Here is a 25,176-nt window from a genome sequence, read left to right on the forward strand (position 1 = left end):
GTAGGTAGATTTATGCCTCGTAACCAAAAAAGGCATTCGCAAGTCAACGCAAGTGGAAGATAAATTCTAACAACCGAGCACATGGCTTCTTCTTCCCTCTGTTCGGAACTTTCTTACCTTTTTCCGCAACGAGGTCTGACAAGGGAGATAACTCATGTCCGACTACAGTTACATGGCTCCCCAAAATTATGAGAAATAATTTTTAATCTTAATGTCAGAAATAATCAACATTTAAATGCAAATAAAACTATACTATCTAATAAGTATATACATATACAGGCACATGATCATGTATTTTAAATTAATGGTTCTTCGGTGGGGAATTCCCCGGTTTCATGTAGGAACGCTAGTTTGTGTATAGGGCGTTCCAGGAAGTTCATTCGGTCGGCCCTTCGGCCTTGGTTGTCCAACGTTGGATCCCCAACCGCAACCTTAACTTTCCGCACGAATCCGTCCTCTCCACGAAATGTTTCTTCTACCCGGCCCATACGCCAGTGGTTTCTTGCTTGGTTGTCGTCCATGATTAGAACGACATCTCCAATGCGCATATTCCGCTTTGGCGAAATCCATTTGTTCCGAACTTGCAGGTTTTGCAAGAACTCCTTCCTCCAACGATTCCAGAACTCATTGGCTAAGTACTGAACACGGCGCCATCTTCTGCGGGAATATAGATCAGTCTTTTGAAACTGTCCTGGTGGCGGTAAAATAACCTTCGATTTCATCGTCAGAAGATGGTTTGGAGTCAGAGGTTCCGCTGAATGTGGGTCATTCAAGTTCGTCGCTGATAGAGGTCGACTGTTCAAGATGGCCGCAGCCTCGCACATGAATGTTCGAAGAGTTTCACCATCCAACTGAGATCCAGATTGGAGCATTAATGAAGCAAGCACATTTCTAACCGAGCGTATCTGTCGCTCCCAAACTCCGCCCATATGGCTCGCCGAAGGAACGTTCATTTTGAAGCTGATAAAGTCACATCCTTCTCTCGAAAGAAATTGCTATAACTGATAATCGTCTAACCCTTCAAGTTCTTCCCGGAGCTCATGCTCAGCGCCGACAAGGTTTGTACCTCTGTCTGATCTCAGTTGTCTTACAGGACCTCGTATCGCCAGAAACCTACGCAACGCATTGATGAATGAGCTGGTGTCAAGCGAGTTTGCCGTTTCTACATGGATAGCACGACTAGACATGCATGTGAAAATGACACCATAGCGTTTCAATTCCTTGCGACCTTCCTTGATATAAAACGGCCCGAAGAAGTCAACTCCGCTGTATGTAAATGGTGGTTCAGGCGACAATCTATCCGCAGGCAGGTCAGCCATCCTTTGTCCTTGAGTGATTCCACGTAACTTTAAGCAGGTCACGCATTTCGATATGTAACTAGACACGGCGGAACTACAGCCGACTATCCAAAATCCGTTCGCTCGAATTTCACCAGTTGTTATGCCTCGACCTTGATGTTCCACACGCTCATGGTAATGACGGATCACAAGCTTGGTGACATGGGATTTCCTTGGAAGTATGATAGGATGTTTAACGCTCGCATCGAAATCGCCGTGTTTAATGCGCCCACTGACTCGTAGAATGCCATTGTCATCCAGGAAGGGATCTAAACCACACAATGAGGACGAGCTCTTAAGACATACCTTCTGTTTCGAGTCACAACTATGACTTGCCTCTGCAGTATGTAGATACTCGATTTCCTTCTGAAAGGAAGTCCTTTGAACCAGACTTATGATAGCTGTCTCAGCCTATTGCAACTCCTCTACTGTAGTCATGCGTTTAGAGATAGCAATTGTCTTCTCCAGCAAGTATTTCAACTCCGAAAATCGCACAGACTTCGTCCTTAGACGTCGCTTAAATACCAAGCAAAGAGCAACTGCCTTCTTGGCTCTTTGCCAATCTGAGAACGCATCCAGTCTATCTATAAGAGGTTTCTCCTCAACGGGTGTTGTCGCAGTTTCAAACACTTGTGCCTTCTTTACTTCTGGATCTTTGAATGACAAGGAAGGTACTGACTGAGTATCACAACTGGCCAGAGGGTCAGTTTCCCATAAAAAAGCGCGGTCCACTGAACCAGATAGAATGGTTTATCAAATCATCAGCTGTAGCACCACGTGACGCAATGTCCGCTGGGTTGTTCTCTGATGTTACGTATTTCCATTGAGATGGCTCCGTCTGATCGCGGATTTGCTGTACTCGATTCGCTACAAAGACGTGGAATCTACCACCAGAGTCGTTCGCAATGTATCCTAGAACAACACTGCTATCCGTCTAGAACCATTCTGTGACGTTACTGTAGTCAAGTTCTCTAATCAACATCGAACTCATTCGCACTGATACAAGAGCAGCCACAAGCTCTGACCGTGGAATAGTAATCGGCTTTAATGGGATTACCCTTGCCTTGCCCATAACTAACGCGCAATGAATTCTACCGTCTGTATTGACCAGCCGAACGTACGAACACTGACCATATCCTTGAGTACTCGCATCAGAGAAATGATGAAGTTCGACAGACACTGTTTCACCAAAGTCCGATGGCTTCAGACATCTGTTCACCTTTAGATCCTTCAGATTGTTAAGATCAAGTCTCCATCGCAACCATCTCGCACTCAGATCATCGGAAAGCGGACTGTCCCAGTCTGTCTTATCCTTGCACATTTGCTGCAAAATTTGCTTCCCAACTAAGATGAAGGGTGCAATGAAGCCAAGAGGATCGTACACCGAGCACAGGGTAGAAAGTACACCTCGACGGGTTAACGGACGGTCGTTTAGGGTGATGCGGAACTGGAATGTATCGGACTCGATGCACCACTGAACTCCAAGAGCCCTCTCAACCGGAAGTTGGTCCTGGAGAACGTCAATATCCTTCAGCCCTTGGGCCCTATCTGCTAGAGGCATGTTTTGCAGCACATTCTTTGAGCTTGAGAGAAATTTGTGTAGTCGTAGACCACCTCTTCTTAACATTTCCTTGGTATTGTCGATGATGTGCACAGCTTCTTCAATGGTCGGAACAGATTTAACCCCATCATCGACGTAGGAGTCGCGTCTCACAAAGTTAGCTACATCCTTACCAAACTCTGCTTCCATGGTCATCTGCGACCCTCTTCAACCCGAAGTTTGCACAACCAGGGATGATGCTGCTCCAAAAAATGTTCGCTCATCCGAAAGTCAACTGGTGGTTCACTGAGATTGCCGTTTTCCCACCACAAGAAACGAAGGTAGTCGCGGTGCTCGGGATTAACCTTAAACTGGAAAAACATCTGTTCGATGTCGCACATAAAGGGCCTTGTTTCACTCCGAAAAGGCCGACAGAGAACCCCTACAAGCTTATTAGTGAGATCGGGTCCTTGTAGAAGATGCGCATTTAACAACGATTCACCCTTGTGTTTTGCACTGCAGTCGAAGACGACTCTAATTTTATTCGGCTTCTGAGGATGATATATACCATGGTGAGGAATATGACCACTGATGGACCCATCGATCAAGTTCAAGATCCTTATCAGGAACTTTCTCTGCGAAATTGTTCTGAATCAATCTTTCCATGAAGGTACTATAATGCTCCTTGTACTGGGCATTTGCTTCCAAACGTCGCTTTAGGTGCTGGAAGCCTGTTGAGCGATTGTGATTTGTTGTTAGGTACACGAGGCATGGCCTTTCTAAATGGTAACGGCATCTCATAGTGTCCATTCTCGTGATGAATGCCTTCTTCCATAGCCACAAGAAAACGACGATCATCGTGCGAATGGGACACAATTTCAGCGTTGTTCTCAATAAAATCACGTTCCATCATTCTGGTAAAGTCAACAGGATTAATGACTTCCTTGATGCTACTTCTAAATGAAAATACAACATTTTCTGAAGTGCTCTCACTTGATTTGGACAAATCCTTCGGTATCTTGCGTGCAACACAGCAATGACTTGTACCAACCAAGTCAACCTCGATGGCTTCCACGCAATCTCTGTCCACTATTCCCACGATGCCCCATCCGAGGTCAGTTCTCTGGGCATACGGCCCATCGTTGACTGGCGCAATTACATCGCGAGGAGCTAAAGCCCGAGAACAGTTATAGCCAATTAAAAGGCTAATTTCGCAATTACGCAATGGCATAAGTTCCTCTGCAATCGGTTCCAAATGGGGCCACTGTCTAGTCATTTCCGGCGTAGGTATGTGGGATCGATTTGCTGGCATTATATTTCTTGTGAAGGTATCCGGAAGGGAGATTTTTACGGAGCTATTAAAGCCACGAACCGTAAGGCCTTTCACCTTATTGATATCTATCAAGCGGTTTTCCCGCGTACATGGTGGAAAGTAGCAACTTAACTTCAGTTCCTGTCAGCCTAAGTGAACGATACGTATCCTCAAGAATGAAGGTTGTGTCAGACTGTGTGTCAAATAACGCATACACCAGTTTCTCTTCTGCCGGATTGTCACGATGAGAGATGTACACCGGTACTATCATTGAACTTTTACTGCATGTACCGGATCTACTCATAAAGGTAGAGCTGGAGTGCAATGAGGACTTCTTAGACTCAGAGCCATTAGTATCATCCTGGGTTGCCTTTCCTTGTCAGCAGATTCAGCTGGCTTCCGCACATCACCATGTAAAGATGAAGGATGGGATTTCGAACACGTTTTACACTGCTTCCTCTGTTTACACTTCTTTAGATATGTCCAAATCTAAGGCATCCAAAACAGAGACCTTTCTCCTTTGCAAAGACCTTCCTCTTATCCAAAGGTTTAGCAAGGAACTGCCTGCAATCATCTAGCTCATGTCCATTTTGTCAAAGGACACATTTTCACCTTCCTTTGCTTGGGCTCGTTTTCCACACTTGTGGCTGGACTGACATCTACTTCGGTCACAAATGGATTCCCTGTATGATTACGACGAGACTGCTTATTTGTAGAGCGTTGGCTTTTCTTCGTCGCTACGACTATTTTCAGACTTGAACGATTGAATGGAAGTGACTGGATACTTTTTTCGCTTCCCTTCCTATAAAATTCCAAAATCTTTGAATGGAGGGAAATACCTTAGTTTCTTCCTTCCGTTGAATCACTATCCGCGACCATCTGTTCACAATCCAGTCAGGAAGTTTGGCCAACATCTTCCTGTTTTCCCGGTTATCATTGAGGATATCAAGACTGCCAATGCTTTGCATAGCTGCTAAACACTGCCTAAGAAAGTCTGCATATTTCTGTAAGCTGTTGACATCTCGAGAGTAAATTTTGGGCCATTTATCCAGCTTATCACGAAAGGCGTTAGCAACCACAAATGGATTGCCATATTCGTTCATCGAGCAGCTTCTTCGCATCATCATACGCATCGTCGGTAGACAGTAGGAAATAATTTTCCACCACTTCCTTGACCGCTCCTCCGAGGTACTTCTTTAGATAGTGTATCCGTTCTGATAGGGAATTTGTCTCTGCTCAGTAAGAGTCTGAAAGGCAGCCTCCATCCTGGATACTTCAACGGATCACCAAGGAAAACTCCTGGTTCAGGGGGTGGAAGACGACTCAGACCAACCTGTTCAGCTAGGGTTTTGGCAAGCTGCAACAGTCCTTGTTCACTGCCCGTGTGTGGAGTATATGTAGTAGGTTGGGAAACAGGTTCAAAATTCACATAAGTGGGAAATGTAGAACTTCTAGTCTGGTTCTGTGTAGAACTAAGAACCCGAGGTGCCGATTGCATCATTGAAACACCGTGAGTGGGAACGCTGCTAGCTTGAGTCAAGAAGAGCACCGTGTAATAAATTCTTTCAAATGAGGATTTAGCACTGTTGAGCTAGAGGTGCCTAACTGCAATGTATCCAACATCAGAAGTTATAACTAGAATATATGGGGTCACCCCCATGTGATATTACGCTGAATTCTCTGATGGTTTGGAGAGTGGTTCAATTCAAAATAAATTTGAGTTCTCAGTATTCGACCATTCCTGCTGGTTTCTCATCAGTCTTTGATGGCTGGGCGTTCCTGTGTGCGAACATAATTCTCCATTATACTCTCACCGATCAGCCAAAAACTTGGTATCGCTGATTCGGGATTGCTGGCTTTATATCAAGTTCTCAAAAACTATTCTCAAGGTTATCAAAGTATCCATGACTTTCCAATTTTGCCCTAGTCCAAATCAAGCTCCTTCATTAGTTTGTATTTTTTCTAGTTCCGCCTTACTTACGAGCCTCTATATCGATATACTTGGGTCTTTCCTTAATCTCTGCAGCCTTAATCGTTGGCGGCAGACTTATTACTGCTGCTTGTAGACCGAGATGATGATAAGCTTCCACGAGACCGGGTTCGACCTTGTCTCAAACAAACGGACTGCCGTCCATTTCACGAATATGGATTGGCAAAATCTACTCATGAAATGCTGAATGTTCACGACTCGATACTTTTCGTATTTTTTAAGCAATTCACTTTCTAAAGATTCATAATTGTCCCAAATCACCTCTCGTCAACACCGTTGAGCAAGTACATGCAAAAGTCTCCTGATAGATTTGTGATAAATCTCACCAATGCCACCCATCAAAATTTATCTCGTTGCCATATTCTTATCTCCATCCAGGCTTGTCGAGTCAGATCTAACAACTTGAACTCGCCTGTTCGCGCGACTGACACCATACGCCACATGACACAGCATTACGGAAAATTTGCTAAATGGCGATTAATCTTTCCATTCCAGTAACCATCTTTCTTCTGTCAGTTTTCTATTACGCTCGCTTCTGCGCAAAGATTCACTTGAATTGTCATGCCAAAGTTTATGTTATCACTCTCGTTATCCTTTGACTGCGACATCTTATTCAGAGTTGAGTTTTCCTCCTGAGTATCAGACATTTTACAAGCTGTATAAACTACATATGCAACAACTTCTTACATTACAACTATGAAATTTCACTAAATACAGCATATATCCTTAATAAAGGGAGGTAATACAAAAAATACATGAAATGAAATCCGCACACTTAAGATAAGGTATATAATCCTTAATACTAGTAATTGATTCAACAAATACATTAATACACCTTAAAGGCAAGGGAGGTAATACTTACCAGTACCTTACTTCACAAAGTCCAGCATACACCCTTAAGGCAAATGAGGAATACATGTACTTACCTGCATCCAGATTGACAGCAAACGCAAATATGAACTGAACTATATGCATATGACTGGTTTACCCTGTGACTACATGTGTAATTACCTGAATGATCCTGGGTAGATTTTCTTACTGGCAAACTAATATACAACCTTTGACAGTGTTCATGCTTCATCAAACAATATCTCAGTCTAATATAAATCATATGAAATAGAAATTTCCAAAATAAATGTGCAGGTATCACATGCATAGGAGCCAAACAGTTCAAACATGCAATATAAGTATATCAGTTCTTCAATTATAAAGTTTACACAATTGTCTCTATTCCTCCTTAAAGAAATGCAACAGCATAAATGTTCGAAAGCTGGATCAGCATAAAATTCATATAATACAGTACAGTATAGGTATGTACATATATGTACATTCAGCAAAGCGTCCAATTTTCACTGTGTTTCCTGCAGATAAATCCTTCGATAAACTAAGACAGTGAATATTCCAGATTGGAAACAGCATAAATTCTTTATCAGATCAGCAAAGAGTCCAATCTGTGTGACACATACACAGAAGTACAAATTCAGGTATCAAACACACATGGAACACAATGCAAATGTTCAATCCATATGACACGTCATAAACATCTGTGTAAAGCGCATAAGTTCAAGATCACAATTTAAAATACTTCTCAAAGAAATAGTCAAGAATGGACTTCATCAACATATAAATGTTTGTATCTTGAAATGGATGATTATAGCATGGCTCATTATATAAGTTGTCTTCAAATTGGTGTATTGAAATTAATGAAGTTGTTCAGAGTTCCTGTGACAATCACTCAGCAGTAATATTAGCCTGTATATAATCGGAGAATGTTTGCATTTCTAAGTACGTATTACACTAATACAGGTTAATCATGATAATCACGCTGATGATTGAATATGTTACTCATACTTCGAATATATCACAACTTCAATGTTTTCTAATTTAATGAGCAAGTCAGACTTGGTTTTAAATAACAGCACTGTGTATCCTACACACATGGAGCAACTCCTCGATGGTTTCTTCATAAATCGTAGAGTCTCACTGTAACAGCAAACACACACGAACCAGGTGTAGGTGACGTGCGTTACTGTGTCGCAATTTCGCAGCCCTGATCAAGGGGACGCAACTCGCAGAAATGACGCATTATGCAAGCATTCCTCTTTCGGTTTGTCAATGTTATATCTAGTAGACCCCAAGGATTGACATCCTCTTTCGGTTTGTATAAGTGCCAGCAAGGATACGTCCGTCCTTGATCTAGCACAGCCATAATATAATAACAATAACAGACCTATTATAGGATATAAAAATGAAATTTTACGTTTTTGTTGTCTGTCAACACAAACCTTATATATCGAGTTTTGTCAATGAGATGATGTTGAAGAGTTATATCATAATCTTTTCTATCATAACTTACCGTCAATATTGGCCAAAACTTCAACTTCGTGTCAGGTGATATAGAACGGTGTGTCTGTCTCCCGTGACCTAAAGTTGAGTGATATTCGGCAATCCTCGGTCAATTCCGGTGTAATCAATAGACGCTAACAAACACGGAAGATCGGAATTTACGTATAGGATAGAAACACCGAAAACAGTAGAATTAGTCAAGATAATGGACAATGCGAGGCCCGAAGGGCCGAGCATTGTTCATTATCTTGACTAATCTACAGTTTGAGGTGTTTTCTCTTACTTAAAACATGGCACTCTTGATGCACAATGCTAACTATGGCTATTGTGTAACTAAATCTACAGTTTGAGGTGTTTCTCTTACTTAAAACATGGCACTCTGATGTACAATGCTAACTATGGCTATTGTGTAACTAATCTACAGCTACACGTAAGGGCCTTCAAACAAACCATCATTGACACTGAACATGTCAGCAAAGTAATTGTTGTAATATGTCTACTCTGGTCGTGGCATTGCATTGCATGAATTTTTCATGAAATTCCATACCAATGTTATTACCAGAGATTTTTTTTGTGAGTTTGAGTTCTCTTCATTCTGATTTTCAAAGTGGAGCAGTACAAGAGGCAACATTGCAGACAGTACAGATTAAGATCTTTACGAAGTCTAATCTAAAAATGATTATCAAATTCCAATAACAGAGTTTATTTTGTGATATGTATATTAACTGCTCTTTATGTCAGAGGCAGACCATTCACTTGGATATAACTTGTCGGAAATTCACAAGATATGGAGGATTACCATGGAAACGGATTAATTTTGGATATACCGCTCTACGTTATGAAATGAAGAATATGATTGGTCCTAAAACATAATATCAAGATTTAAGTGGATTATAAAGGAAACTACATTGAAAATTCAGTGAAAACGGAAAAGTGATGAAAAAAGAAAGCAGCTTAAAATTTCAAATTTGTTCAGTAGGCTTTGTGTGATTCTTGGATAAGGAATTATTACCGAAATTATTCAATTTAGGGGAAACGTGGATTTATGTGTTACGTGTATGTATTCAAGAAATGAAACAATTGACAGTGAAATTATTTGGGAATATATACCGAAATTATTCATTCAATTTTCAAAGAAAGAAAGTACACATATACTATCTAAAATTAAAACATCATTGTAGGAATTGCCTGTGCTGTCGAAATACTAAAGAGTCTTGATTTTCAACTATTTATTTATGCTTTGTGGTTGATTATTTATCTGTCCAATTTTACAATGCTGCATGTAGTGTCACTCTCTACCTTTCATTGTACATTAGTTTGCCTGGAACTGTAGATTAGTTGAAACTAATCTACAGACACAGGTAAACTAATATACAGTGAAAGGTGTACTAATCTACAGACAGAACAAGTACTTGAACAATAGTCGAAATAAAGTACTGGGGACAACAAAAGATGACATCATAGCCATGTTTTAATAATTGATATATAGAGTTAAAATTTCAGTGTTGTCCTTTTCCGCCATGTATATTTATTTGTATGTAAATATAAATGTTACGAATGTATGTTAAGAAAAGTAATATGAAAGTATAACTAGTTTATCGATAATTATGCATCTTAGTCTTGACAAGTATTGGTTTCCTAAAAAGCTAAGGGGGATACGCGGAAGGAAGCTTAAGCATTTGACCGGAGAGCATATGGAAAATAAACAATATGATGATATTGCTTAGCATTTTCAAATGTTTTGTTGGAAGTCATTTTATAATTTGCAAGCTTGTGTCATTGAACAGTTTTAATTATACCAACAAAATAAATAGGATTTTATGCAAAGAAAAAAAGACTCAGAAAAAATATTGAAGATTATCTCATATGTTTCTGTTTTACCAATGTTTTTTTTCATTCCACTTTTAGTATGTTCTGTTATTACGTATTCCGCATTATAGTATGCGTTCAGTGTTATGTCAATATTAGCACAGCAATAATGTTTCTAAGGTGTGGTACAGTATACTACTACAGATATAATTGTTCCACCTGTAAATGAAAACAGATGTCATTGAAAATGCCTGATTGATTTCTAGAAAATCCTAATTCAGAATAGTTTCACACACGAATGCTTGTTCTACACGTAATCTCAACGGATGCAAGAGCTGTGTAACCGTGATTTATCAGGATGATGGCGTCCGAATCCGGACATATTCAAGTCTGTTTTCCGCATTTCGTTTTAATATTAGTTCAACAGGCAATGCTTGTAAACACACGGATCAAGCTTCTGATCCAAGCGTTCTTGCTATATGACTATCCTGCACTAAAATGCAAGATGGCGTGATTTGCTTATGATACTAACTGCTACGCCTCAAGCGGTGTAGCAATCAAGCGGCGTAGTTACTAGCAATATAATTGACTGATCACCAGACGGTATCTAACCACGCCCCGTGCTCTACACACAGGTACACATATTCAATGCCTAAACATAAACAATGCAAACTATATATCTATGTGTGGCACAATGCCTGTTTGATTTATGGCTGACAAAATGCTTATTTAAAATAAAATTGATTCCATCCAGGTTTGTTATCTTTTAATTCTTGATTGAGATACTATTTATTTATTGATACATTGTGTCTTTTTTTCAATTAGCAATGTAACATCAGACGTAACTGGAATGTTTCTTTTGTTTAATTAATATTCCACCAATCACATACCACCTCCGTTGTGCCATGGTGATTGAGACCGAGTGGTTAAGATGTCCCGACATATCCATCTATGGGTCCCAACTTCGAATCCCATATGGAACAGTTGCTGTGTACTGACCGCTGGTTGGTGGTTTATTCACTGTGTACTCTGTCATTCATTCACATTCTTAACCAAACGCATCCTCAAATTACTCTATGCGCCTGCAGCAGGTTGTATCTTGGTAGTGAGTGTGGAACCTGTTTGGGGTAGGTCGGTGATTTATCTAACAGTACTCCTACTCCTACTCACTTCCACATCAAATACTGGCACCTTAAACAGGTCTAGCTGATAAAAAGGCTGGATCGCTGAGTGCTAATGTTGAGTTTCACATGTTGCAATTACATGTTATAAGCATATATACCTGAAATTCTACAAGAGACTGATATCTCCAGCCGAATTGCCATTAGCATGGTGACCTGTCGATGACTGCATACAAAGCTTTCCTATGCCAGGCGAGATAACTCTAAGAAAACTAACTTAAATATACTTTCTGAAGAGGAAAAAACTCCTGTGAACTTAAACTGGCACATATTATACTTCCATAAATGTCAATATTTGGGTAATCAGTAACATATGATGTATCATCCCTGTGATGTCAAACAAAGTCTGAAATAACATAATATGGTATAATTTTATTTAAAGATGCTCCACCGCCGACAGAGCATAAATGATCTTCATCATTTGAACAATAATTAGTGTTTAATCGTGTATGTATATGTCTAATTAACACAAAAAATATATATATAAAAATATTATTTTGCTTTTGGTGCATGCGCAATTAGTATTTTTCGGGATGCAATTATTTATTTTTTATATTTATAATTTAAAGTAAAATTAGAAGCTCAAAATTTTCAATTGTGGTAATGGTGTAAAGTAAGTAACTTTTGTAACTGAAGAAAAATACCTAATCGTTTGCTCCAGTTTTTAATAGTGAAAAAATACTATTTGTCAGCGGTGGAGCATCTTTAACAAATATACACTGTGCTGGATATATGTGACAATGTCATTGTAACGCATCCATTGATTATTCTATTATCGAAATTCTTTTTGGTTAAATGAAAAATGTCACGTCACTGTATTGAATCTTGGAATAAAAATATATAATTCAATCATTCGATGTGTTTGTAAGTACACCACGTTACTGTTTGTCATATCGTACGGTGCAACCTGTCTAAATAGGATGTCATGGGGACCAGCATATTTGACCGGTATAGTCAGGTTTTCGTATTATACAGAGGTTTTTGGTATAGATTAAACATATACAAGTAAGCCTTTACACACAAGGATCCGGATCAGACAAGGGCCGTTTTTGACATGTTATACTGTAAATATATTGATAATTCTGTTGTTTTTTTTAGTCAGTGGATGACGATTTTTTCTCTGCGTTTTTCAATCTTTGTCAAATATCAAATTTCACATTAAGTATCTTTCCAATCAATGATTTTACATTTCTTAGTTCGAAAAAGAGAACAAGTATTCTGACGACTATGTTCTGATTGAATGTGTTCTGGCCCAAATTTTTAATATATTTCATTCAATCGATATTCCCTTCCTCGATACTCCAGATTGGATTCCGATCACTTAAGATCTCTATAACCCTGGACTATCTCATAGTAAAATTGAAGGCGACTCAGCGGAAAACATCTGAACCAATGACAGCCAATGACAGCCAGATAAAAGATATGGATTGCAAAGTAATCATATAGGTGTTAGTTTGCTAGAAATATCATGCTTGTAGCGCAATAAAATACTCATCCTAAAAGGTGACAAAGCGTCTGTTGTTTTTCCTTTCAAAACATGAGACGGGGAAGTGGGTGTTCCCGAATACAAAATCGTCCAAGCATCTATTATTTTTTAATTTCACTTTATTTTCAATTGAAATACAATATATACATGAAATATATCTAATATCTTAAATGAGTGTTCATTTCATATGAGGTTTTATGAAATGAGTATTAAGATGTTTTACAAGCCTTAGCGAGCAAAAAATAAAACTTCGTGACATGTTTCATAAAATTTTATATGAAATGAACACATCTTTAAGGTACTTATTATCATTAAGTTCATTTCAAAACATCCATTTTTTCCGCCGTCCTCGAAATCCTTACGTCATTGTACTGTCATGACGTCATAATGGATCTGCTCGACACAGCCAATGACAATCGCTCCAGGTTATAACATAGAGTGAATAAATCATATACAAGTACATTTTGTATGTACAAATATCAGACAAATTATGTGATAAAAATGTACATTTATTACAATACGTAATATAAATTGCTGAATTAAAAGGACCCACCTCCGCTACGTATATTGGTGACTCTCGATCTGAACATAAAAAAGATAGTTTTTGAAAGAAGTTGTTTAGATAATACATTTAAAGTAAAACATGTGGATTTATGGTAAATTACTCTATATCATAGGTAATATCTAGCCCCCTCATTCAAGACAAAAGACCAAGAGGAGTTTATGCGATCGATACCATGGGGTCCGGTGTCCGTCTTCCGATCGTCCGTTCGTCAATAATCGACTTCATCGAAACCGCAGGTCGGAAATTTACAAAATTTCACTGTCTCATCCTTATGACTCAAAATTATACAAAACGTCGGACTGACCCTCTGAGGGCCTGAGGAGCGGGGTCAAAAGGGGTCAATTTTGCTATTTGCAAATAAACGACTTCTTCTATGAACTCTAAACATGTTGCATCGGTAGCGGTCTTTTGGGTTGGAAATCATGTGAAGGAACAGACACCTGTTGATATCATTAATGGAGTACTAATACTATATTTGCATATATTACGATAAATCATAATATATAAAAAAACAGAGAAGGATTTAATTAAGTTATATGTTTTGATTAAGATTAATCTAATTAAAATGTTTTAAATTTGACTTTTTTATAACATATCAAAAAGCTTTCAAAACAATCATTTTGCAACTTGTGTGTAATAACGGGGATCAGTTATGTAATCTCTAAATGTGTTGTAAGACAAGAGTTTCTGTTCTACATTTAACTTAAAAAAAGAAAATAATGGATATTTTGTTAAATTGTCATACATTGGATATTCACCTTAGTCCTGATATTATATTATATCCGTTCCACTTAAGCAAATTTATTACTATGTTACATCGATGAAAATGAAATCAAAGCTAAAGCCAATACATTCACAGTTTCCTGTAATAAAGGGACGGTACAAACCTTCAGCAAAAACACAAATTAATAAATAAAGGAATTTGTCTTTACGAAACGTTGCTGAACTCAACTCTACTGAAAATATTTTAAAAGTTTATCTTGATGCTTCTTGTAAGATAGATTGTTTTATCCTGATGGAATTACATTTTGATCCAAAGAAAGGTATAAACCTAACAGTCCTGACGGTGATATGTAACTACATAGGGAAAATGTCTTCACAAAGTTGTTATATCAAAGTGATCAAATAAACTGAAATAAGCGAATAGAATTGCAATCAGGACCTAATCGAGTCAAAACAAGCTTATCACCATACACGGATATAGCTTCTGGTTGTTCGATACCGTCCGCTGCCGTTAACAGTTCCCTGACGTTTGTCCCGTCCCCAGACATCTGTACCACGTTGTGTGACATATATCCACAGACATAGACGTTACCCTCCCCGTCCACGTCCACTCCATACGCATTACTTACTACACCGACCTTCAACACGTCCTTGTGTAGATTGTCAGTAGACAGACTACCGATAGCCGTACTACCAGTGTGTGTAGTAGTAAGGGATGAAGAGAATCCCTGTACGGTGGTCCTGGGTTAACGTGTATATAGTGTTGTTAGTACCTCTGTGTAACATCTGTGTCGTACCGTCCTTTGTCACCCGGTACACTTCGTCACCTCCTGTACTAACGAAGAACTCTTCATTTCTGTACGTTATACCGTAACATGTTTTCCCAATGTTTATTACATTCGATAACGTAAGTTTAGAGGATGTAAATGTCACCACATGTATACCATTACCTATCGCAGCTGCAACAGTACTGTTGTCTACCAAACACAAATCCCAAGTTCTTCCATCCACCTTCAACTCATCCACAACATCTCCGTCAGTGTTGATTAATTTCAGCTTCTGATTGTTATCATCTCCTACAACAATACTGCCGTCAGGAATGATAACAACTCCACGAGCAATACAATCGGACCGATCTGATTTCATTTTTATGTTCACTTTTCTTACCTCCTTTAGTTCACATTCTGATAAAGGTTTGGCTAGGCCTGGGACATCTGTAAGTTGTCTCTGTTTCTTCTGGATGACAATTTTACCAAAGTTCAGACTTGTTCCATCAAATTCCGCTTCGTGCTTAAGACTGACAATAGAGCTCGTCATCCTCATCTCTCTGACTAAATCCTTCCAAGCATCCAGTTCTATTTGTCCTCTCTGGTACAATAGAATCGTCCCCATGTGGTCGTTCTGCTGCCGGGCTGTAACAGTTGATTCCATTGTATTCTGCATCGCGATCTTCAGTCGTTCACACTTTTGACTTGTCGCCTTCAGATTGTCACTTTCTACTTTGTACTTAGCTATCAGGTCATCTGTGATTTCCTTCTTCAATTCTTTCATTCGTTGGATGAACCGTTCTTCCATATCGTCGATGCTCTGTAATGCCGACTCCTTTTCGTCTGCAATGCTCTGTAAGTATTGCTTGAAGTTCTTTACCGCCGATTCCAGGGAGTCAGCAGCCTCTTGTAGATAGGTCGTCGTTTCTTTGAGTGTTGAGTTTCTGTCCAATGTACTACAGTAATCTTCAGTGGTTGCTACATCGTTGCATTTCCTGTGACCGACTGTTATACATTTGCTGCAGCCGAAAGAATTGTGGTCGACGCAAAAATAGTGCATCTTCTTATTGTGTTTGTCGCATTTCTTGATCAGTGTTTCTGTCCTTGGTAGGAGTGTTCCAGCGTAAGTTCGTATATCTATACCATCACAGTTGGTGTGTATGCTGTCATGGTGATTCAGTTTACACGACTCGCAAAACAACCATTTGGTATCCTTACACCAGAACTGAGCCAAAACCTTCTTGTCTTTGGTGTTTTGACAGGGCATGCAGTAGTAAATATTTGTTGAACCGACCTTCATCTGTATCATCTCCGTGACAACTTTGTCAACAGGAAACTGCTCGGCCCATTTCTTCTTTACCTCAGTCTTATCAATAGGGTGAGTAAGTGTTCTACATACCGGACAAGTAAAGGTAGTCGCCGTATCCCTCTTCCCCGACACCTCACTGGTGATGTAAGTACTCAGACATTCCTGACAAAGAGAATGGTGACATGGTAGACATCTTGGCTGGTGAAGCTGTTCCAGACAGATCGGACACTCCAGGAGGTGTGAGTCCGACTGAGTACCGTCTTTTGGGACCTGATTGGGACCACCCTCTGCCATGACGTTATCAGTGGCCTAGTACTAATCCTAAATCAGAAAGCAACGTACGGTCAAGCATTTTATTTAAAGTTTTTTGATAACTTGTACAATGTCCACATTGTATAATGGACTCATATAACACAACAGTAAGCATTTGTAGAGAGTTTTGTATAGCTCCCCCTTAATACAATGCTCAGGCATGAATTCCTCGTCCCAGTAGATTATCGGGTCTCTGCTTTTGACTGCGCTGACCTTTGATAAAGTTCAAGGTCATCCATTTCACGTACAGAACGTACACAAAATCCTCACATTCAGGACCAAATACTAGGCTTCAATTATTTTATAGACAGTGTTATGAAATCAAATTTAAGACATCAGGAAAATACATAGAGATGTGATTGGTTCATTTAAGCAATATTTGTGTATTCAATCAGGTGCAAGACTTAAAAGCAACATATTTACAGTAAAACGCTAGGCTACCGAGACCAATACACAGAGATATGATTGGTTCATTTAAGCAATATTTGTGTATTCAATCAGGTGCAAGACTTAAAAGCAACATATTTACAGTAAAACGCTAGGTTACCGAGACCAATACACAGAGATATGATTGGTTCATTTAAGCAATATTTGTGTAGTCTACAAGATGTATGCCTATAATCAAATGTTTTTATTCTTTTCAAAACCCTTTTTCAAAACAACGGAATATATATCTATACAGTACAATATTTCGAAACAACGGTCTATATATATAGAGTACAGAATAAAAGATATACATTATTATAACATCTATAATACATATGTGTATTAGATATGCTTTGATTTTCCTCTATTTTAATTGTTTAATACATGGTCGTCACGTTAGGTTCGATACATAACATATCGACTCGTTGTTTCCATATTTTTATTTGGAAAAATCGAGTCAATAAACGTACCTGCTCTGATGTTTTTACTAAAACGTTGCGTTCTTCAGAGTGACATCCTGTAGCCGTCGTTCTTCCTGTAATTAACATATAATTATAAATAAAATTAAATATCTACATATCTAGTATAAAAATTGAGGACTTTTGATTCTGTCCATATGGTGTTGATATTTTATAGACCCCCAAAAAGGTCAATAATTGATAAATATATTAACCTTTTGTTGGAAATGTGTCCTCGGTTATTATTTAATTCTACCTAGGCGTTATAACATCATATCGACCTCAACAAAGGTCCATAATTTGTAAATATAATAAACGTTGGTTGGATATTCGTACCAAATCCCTGTCATTTGATCTGAGCAGACTATGTAGAACTCATCTGTAAATTAAAGACTTAATATGGGTACATGTATTGAGTTTATAGGCTTGTGCAAGATTTAAAATGACGGTAGGCGGAAGGTTTCGAGTTATCTCCTACAAGCTGAGACAGTAATAATATAAAAAACCTCATGTCTTACCGGATATATCTTTTCATAAATAGATAAAAACAAGTCTATATCACAGATCTAAATACAAAAAAGAGTGGTAGTCACGTGGCGTTAAGATTCACTATCCAACATGAAGATTTATTTAATATCACAGAAGCTTGAATTTGATATAATATATACAAATTTGGACAGTGATGCATTTTCTTCCTGGTTTTTATATTTACATTGCCAGTGCTTAGTACCTATATAATGCTACTTAGCCCATTGTATGATAATTTAAAATATTAACACGTCAGTTAGGCTCTGGCATACCAATACCTTCACCAGAATTCTAGAGGTCACGAAAAGACTGTGTTTAAATCTGTGTGAGAATTCACTAAAATATTGAAATATTCTTTAAATAGATCAATATGAAAATATATTCTAATTCAGATATTTGAAATGGATTGAAATGTTGTATTTATCTTTTTATATCAGCTTTACCTATAGGACTGTTATTGTTAAGTCGGTTGTCAGGGGCGTAGCTAGAGTCATTTACATGTGCAAGCACAGGCGAGGGGTCTGGGGCCTAGGCGGCCCCCAGTGGGTCCAGGGCAGCGCCCTGGTTAGGGGGTTCAGGGGGGCGAAGCCCCCGACGGAAAATCGTTTTAAGGAAATGTTTAGCCCCGAAAATGATATTTGATAATGCTTGGTATTGCTAAACTATATTTATTAAAATCAAAGGTATAGGACTGTTTTCTACCTGTACCTGATAATTATGTGTTAATGTTTAGTACTTAAAAAGTATATGAAAATCTCATGATAAGTCCTGCATGTAACTTGAGTGACTCTAATGGGATTTGATGATAGATTGACGGAACTTTCTTACGTTATCGAATTTTTTTATGTGTAAAAATCGAATTATACATATATGTGAAAAAATGAATGAATATAAAAACAGTGCCTCATATTGTAAGTCGCACTGATTGAAAAAAATAGTATTTTGTCTTCTTAAAGTCTATCTTGACGGGAAGTTTTAATTCTCTATACAATGTATCGCTCCAACAAGAGTATGTGTCAGTAGATTGTGCATTTACTAAATAGAATCTTTTCCGCTAAGCCTGCCTATATTATAAGTTGTTTTTTTTTGTCTAATATATAGACTTTATATTTGGCAAAAAATATAAATAAAAAGCCTAATAATATAAGCAGGTTTTAGCGGACTATCTAAGTAGAATCTACTCTGTGTCACTATAATTTGCGAGGTGTCACTTTCGATATTTCATCTGCCGTCCTTTGACTTTGCGTGTCTTTCGTTTTAATCTTGAACAAGCCACCTTGTGTCTTAGAAGATTCATATTAACGCATAACGTATATTTCAGTATTATTAATTTTAGATAAATCATCTACGTAAACGTTTAGGTTATTTTAACTTTGATTTTAATTTACATTCAAGACTTTGACGGATCTACATAGATGTTTTAACTTTACAAGACAATGAATAACCCATACTAGGATTTTTTATGTGCAAGCCCGGGCTTTTTTTTAAAGAGCAAGCTACGCCCCTGGTTGTCCAGGGCAAAACACGGAATACGCTGTAAGCCACTATTTCCCTCTAAATCGTAGGCTGTTCTATCAAATGATATATTTCTATTTGTCGACAAATAATTTATTTTCATACTTTATGTTTTACCTACAAGTATTTCCTCTTTAAACCGGGAATGGCTTGTCTTAATGTAAATATAAGCATTGGTTTTCATATTTTGGCATGCATTGGTGTGTAACATATATTGGGTGTTCTAGTATATATATCATGGTGCGCTATCACCCAATGTATATTATACACCAATGCATGTCAAAAATGTGAAAACCAATGCTTAAATATAGCATGCTGGTGGTATCTATTTGACACTTAACATTACCGGAAGAACGTCAAACTACCATGGTAACATCTATGTTGATACAATTATATTTTGAATATCTGAAATATGTAAGCGCTAACCGTCAATATTGATAAACACGTTAACTTCAGGTCAGGATATAGGACGGTGTACCTTGTGATTATACGCCTACCCGATAGATATAAACGCTGTGTATTACATCGACTTTCGGTTTGCATATATCTAACACAGCCATAATATAACTACAATAACCGACCGATTACAGGATATAAACTTAAAGGGACAATTCAGGCTAAAAGAACATTAAAATTTGTACATATATCGAAAACAAACCCACTTCTAATGGAAATTAGATCAGTTGGTTTTACTGTAATATGCCAGAAAAGCCCATGGTGGTGAAATGCGTGTGGAGTGTTCAAACTCGCTCGCTGTCCGCCATTACACATTGTGGTCGAACTTCTTGTATGCCGAACCCTGTCCCTAGCTCGTAGAGTAATGCTACTTTTGTCTAGAACTGCTCAAATCGCTCTGACAATAGTGTGTTTACCTTATTAGGTGAATTGGCTCGTCTAAAAAAATCATTTTATCACCTCCACAGTGGTTATGTAGTTCATTTGTTAAACGTGCGTGACGTTGGCTCGGGTATAGATACAGCAAACATATTTTACCTGCTGAATCGTATTGATCAACGATTTATAGTTACAACGGTATAGATTAAAATACTAAACAATGACGTGGAATTTGTCAATATTTTATGTTATATGTTTCATAAGAAATGTAGAACAATACATTTATGCCATATTTTGCTTCTTGGTTATGTAAAAGAATTATCCTTAGTGAATTGTTTTTGTTGTTAACACAAACCTAATATATCGAGTTTTGTCAATGAGATGATGTTGAAGAGTTATATCATAATCTTTTCTTTGTTAAAGATAATGATTACTCCCCAATGCAAATAATGAGTACTCCCTGAACCGGATGTAGTGAACCGGATGTAGTTATTACACGTGGTCAATACACAGTGCAGTTAAACAAGTTGCTGTTTGTTCTATCTAATGATACCTAAGGCAAGAACGCTACATAGTGTCAGAAGTGGGATGGAAAACACACAAACATTGTAAGGTATCATTTGACTGTATGTTTATGTGACAATCGAAAGGAAAAAATATACAAACAATGTCAATTCCGTCAACGTCACAAGGCGCCCGCGCTTCAGCCCCAGCTAACCCAGTTCATGTTAACATACCAGCTTTCAATATACCATTCCCTCCGAAATTAGATCTGAAATCTAATCTTACTCAGTCATGGAAGCGTTTTAAACGTGTATGGGATAATTATGAAATAGCTACGGGTTTGTCAACAAAAGATAAAAGCCTAAGAACTGCTACATTTCTCACATGTATAGGCCCTGACGCCCTGGAGATATTTGAAGGGTTTGAATTTGAAACTGAAGATCAATCAAAGGACATTGAAGTTGTTGTACAGAAATTTGACACTTTTTGTGTTGGGAAAACAAATGAAACATATGAGAGATATTGTTTTAACAAGAGAGACCAAGAACAAGGTGAAAGCATTGATACATATGTCTCTGCCTTACGCAATTTAGCGAAAACCTGTAATTATGGTATCCTAGAGGACAATCTCATCAGGGATAGAATGGTCATTGGAATCCGAGATAACAACTCAAGGAAAAAAACTCCTTCAGGATGCCAAATTAACATTATCTTCATGTATTGATGTGTGCAGAGCTAGTGAAAAAACGTCAAAACAACTACGAGAGATCACTCAAGAGGAGGTACAAGTTGTAAGGCGACAACAGTCGAAAGGGAAAAAACATGAAAAAACTTTCGGTAGCTCAAAGCAAAAACCTAGTGAATGTAAATTCTGTGGACGCATCCATGCACACAAAAAGGAAGCATGCCCAGCATGGGGCCAAAAATGTCACAAATGTGGGAAAACCAACCATTTTGAGGTCAAATGCCCATCACAGAAGTATCAACAAAAGAGAAGGCAGAAAAAGGTCCATTATGTAGATCAAGAGGAAAATCAAACTACTGACTCCGAGTCCGAAGATTACATGTATAGTATAGAAGAAGTAAATGCCTGTGGTACTAGACACAAAAAGAGAATAAACGCATTGGTAACTATGGCAGGGAAAGATGTCGAGTTTCAACTAGACTGTGGAGCAACAGTGAATGTTCTACCTTCAGAGTTATACTCGTGCATATATAGAGATAAAACCTTGAAATATATCTCAAGCCGTCCAAAGGCACCTTGGTAATGTTCAACAAAACACAGGTAAAGCCTGTTGGTAAGAGGAAATGTCTTGTCAAGAATCCTAAAAACAAGAGGAAATATATCTTCGAGTTTGTAGTGGTACAAGGGGGAGTTAACCCTATACTTGGGTCACAAGCGATCCAGGAAATGAACTTTATCAAGGTAAACACCAATGTTATCAAGGAAGGACCAGGACAAATAAATCAGATAGACAGCAAATTGGCCACAAATACAGAAGATGACCTAGCTAAAGCCTTTGCAAAGGTATTCCAAGGAGAAGGAAAGTTAGATGGCAAACTACATTTGGAAATTGACGAAAATGTTCAGCCAGTCAAACAACCTGCAAGGAAACTACCCATAGCATTGAAGGAAAAGGTCAAAAGGGAACTAGACACCCTAGTTGAAAAAGGGGTCATCTCGCACGTGCAAGTACCGACTGATTGGATATCATCCTTGGTCGTCGTATCAAAACCGTCCGGAAAGATACGCCTTTGCATTGATCCACAGCCCTTAAATAAGGCACTCAAAAGGAACAACTATCCTACACCTACTATAGAAGACATCTTGCCGGATCTACAGAATGCGAGACTTTTTACAGTTGTAGATGCCAAAAATGGTTTCTGGCATGTAGAGCTAGATGAAGAAAGTAGCTTGTTAACTACTTTTGGAACACCGTGGGGACGCTATAAGTGGAACAGAATGCCATTTGGTATAGCCCCTGCACCAGAGGAATTCCAACGAAGAATGGACCAAGCCCTAGAAGGTCTTGAGGGCATTAAGGCCATTCATGATGACATTATTGTTTATGGATGTGGCAATAGTGACGATCAAGCTAGACTTGATCACGACAACAAACTGTTTGCGCTAATGCAAAGATGTGAAGAAAGAGGTGTTTGTCTAAACAAGGACAAAATCAAGTTAAGACTAAACGAGGTCACCTATATGGGACACATCATCGCGTCAGATGGACTACGCGCTGACCCAGACAAAGTAAAGGGCATTGCCGAAATGCCAACACCTAGAGACAAGAAAGAAGTCCAGAGGTTACTAGGCATGGTAAATTACGTACAGAAGTTTGCCCCGTGTCTCTCAGAGACAACAGCACCACTAAGAAAACTCCTAAAGGACGACAGCGAGTTTGTGTGGGATGCTAACGTACATGGACGAGCATTTGAGGACATTAAAGTAATACTTCAAGTGCTCCAGTGTTGATGTATTTTGACCCAACAAAGGAAACTGTCCTACAGTGTGATGCGTCCCAGTCAGGTATGGGAGCATGCTTACTACAAGAGGGTCATCCAATCTGTTACGCATCAAGGGCGTTAACTCCTACAGAGGAAAACTACGCTCAAATTGAAAAAGAACTCTTGGCCGTTGTTTTTGGCATGGAACGATTTGAAAATTACACATATGGAAGGAAAATCCTAGTCGAATCGGACCACAAACCTCTAGAAATCATCTGTAAGAAGAGTCTAGTAAGTGCGCCTAAACGACTTCAGCGCATGCTGCTGAGGCTGCAGCGTTTCAGCTTCATGGTTGTATACAAACCAGGCCCAGAGATGCACATGGCTGACGCATTAAGCCGAGCTTTTGCGCCATACGAAAAAACGCGGGAACAGAGATCACGATCGGAACGAGACATTGAAACTGTCAACCTGGTGCAGCATCTTCCGATATCACCTGAGAGATTTAAGCAACTACAGACTGCTACAGAGGAAGATGATGAACTTACTCAGTTAAAATCTGTGATTCGGAGAGGTTGGCCAGACAAAAAAGACTCACTTCCTGAATGCCTAGCATTTTATTTCCCCTTCAGGGAAGAACTGACCGTTCAAAATGGTATTGTCTTCAAAGGAGATCGAGTCGTAATACCACAGAGAGTACGAAGAGAAATGATTGAACGTGTTCATTCATCACATATAGGCCTACAGGCATGTCTCAGACGTCTCAGAGAATGTTTATACTGGCCGAGGATGAACAGCGACGTACAACAGTACATAGAGAGATGTGACATTTGCAACTCTTACAATGATGCACAAGGGAAAGAACCGTTAATGAGTCACGAACTACCGTCACGACCATGGGAGAAAGTAGGCAGTGATCTTTTCGAGTTCAACCAGAAGAACTATCTGATAACAGTAGATTACTATTCAGACTTCTTCGAAGTAGACCGTTTACACAATAAAACGGCAAAAGAAGTAATTACAAAGTTGAAACGAAACTTTGCGCGCCATGGAATGCCAGATACGCTCATTACTGATAACGGCCCTCCGTTTCAAAGTACAGAATTTCAAAATTTTGTAAGGACATACGAGATACAACACACCACAAGTTCACCGTATCATCCAAAATCTAACGGGAAGGCTGAAAACGCAGTCAAGACAATGAAGCGACTGATGAGAAAGGCATTGGAGGATAAATCAGATCCCTACTTGGCATTAGTTGAATGGAGAAACACTCCAACAGAAACACTAGGCGTGTCACCTAATCAACAACGTGGATCTTATGGCCGAAGGACAAAGACAATATTTACCAATGTACGACCACATTGCTGAAGCCTCAAGCTTCCAATGATGTCTCTGAACGTGCTTTACAAAAACGGAATGGAACTCAAGCGAAGTATTTACAACCGAACAGCGAAAGAGCTGATCAAACCCCTTAAAAGATTGGGGACACTGTCCGTATCCAACCAGTTTTAGATTCGCAAAGGAGAATGGACAAAAGGAAAGGTTGTGGGGGAGAGCCTGGTTAATATCCGCTCTATACAAAAAGTGAAACGGAAGATTTTAGAACATATCGACGTAATCGAAACAATCCTAACGCAGGTACAAAAGAACCTTTTCAAACATCTGAGGTTGAACTTACCCAACACACTCTACAACAACAAACCCAACAACCACCAAGGGAGCCAACCAAGGAAATGTCTTCGCAGAAGAATCTGTGCCAGATCCCAATGCCGTCTCCCAGCTG

At 38.8% G+C, this 25,176-nt stretch overlaps 3 protein-coding genes across 3 annotated transcripts; all 3 read right to left on the bottom strand.

Annotated features, from left to right (window-relative positions):
* Positions 1 to 296: 296 nt before the first annotated feature.
* LOC138329841 (uncharacterized) lies at positions 297 to 953 on the bottom strand. The gene has a single exon (XM_069277130.1). The coding sequence runs from the start codon at positions 951 to 953 to the stop codon at positions 297 to 299; it is 657 nt and encodes a 218-aa protein (XP_069133231.1).
* Positions 954 to 995: 42 nt separating this feature from the next.
* Positions 996 to 3,093, bottom strand: LOC138329842 (uncharacterized). The gene is made up of 3 exons (XM_069277131.1): positions 2,295 to 3,093; positions 1,863 to 2,068; positions 996 to 1,703 (listed from the first exon to the last, which is right to left on the bottom strand). Exons 1-3 carry the CDS (start codon positions 3,091 to 3,093, stop codon positions 996 to 998), a joined length of 1,713 nt encoding a protein of 570 aa, XP_069133232.1.
* Positions 3,094 to 13,102: 10,009 nt separating this feature from the next.
* LOC138330095 (tripartite motif-containing protein 2-like) lies at positions 13,103 to 16,708 on the bottom strand. The gene is given in 2 exon segments (XM_069277470.1): positions 13,103 to 14,994; positions 14,996 to 16,708. Coding segments are annotated over 2 exon segments (1,971 nt in total). The 5' UTR covers positions 16,660 to 16,708; the 3' UTR covers positions 13,103 to 14,687.
* Between the last annotated feature and the right edge of the window lie 8,468 nt (positions 16,709 to 25,176).

The sequence above is a fragment of the Argopecten irradians genome, chromosome 8 (genome assembly GCF_041381155.1).
Source record: "Argopecten irradians isolate NY chromosome 8, Ai_NY, whole genome shotgun sequence".
NCBI classification, from domain to species: Eukaryota; Metazoa; Mollusca; class Bivalvia; order Pectinida; family Pectinidae; genus Argopecten; species Argopecten irradians.

What these genes read in the sequence shown, in the direction of transcription:
- LOC138329841 (XM_069277130.1), bottom strand. Translation starts at nt 953, where the DNA reads ATGAACGTTCCTTCGGCGAGCCATATGGGCGGAGTTTGGGAGCGACAG.
- LOC138329842 (XM_069277131.1), bottom strand. Translation starts at nt 3,093, where the DNA reads ATGACCATGGAAGCAGAGTTTGGTAAGGATGTAGCTAACTTTGTGAGA. An exon ending in GATTAGAGAACTTGACTACA is followed by an intron (nt 2,069 to 2,294) that starts GTAACGTCACAG and finishes TATCTGGTTCAG; the next exon opens with TGGACCGCGCTTTTTTATGG. An exon ending in AGGCAGTTGCTCTTTGCTTG is followed by an intron (nt 1,704 to 1,862) that starts GTATTTAAGCGA and finishes ACTTCCTTTCAG; the next exon opens with AAGGAAATCGAGTATCTACA.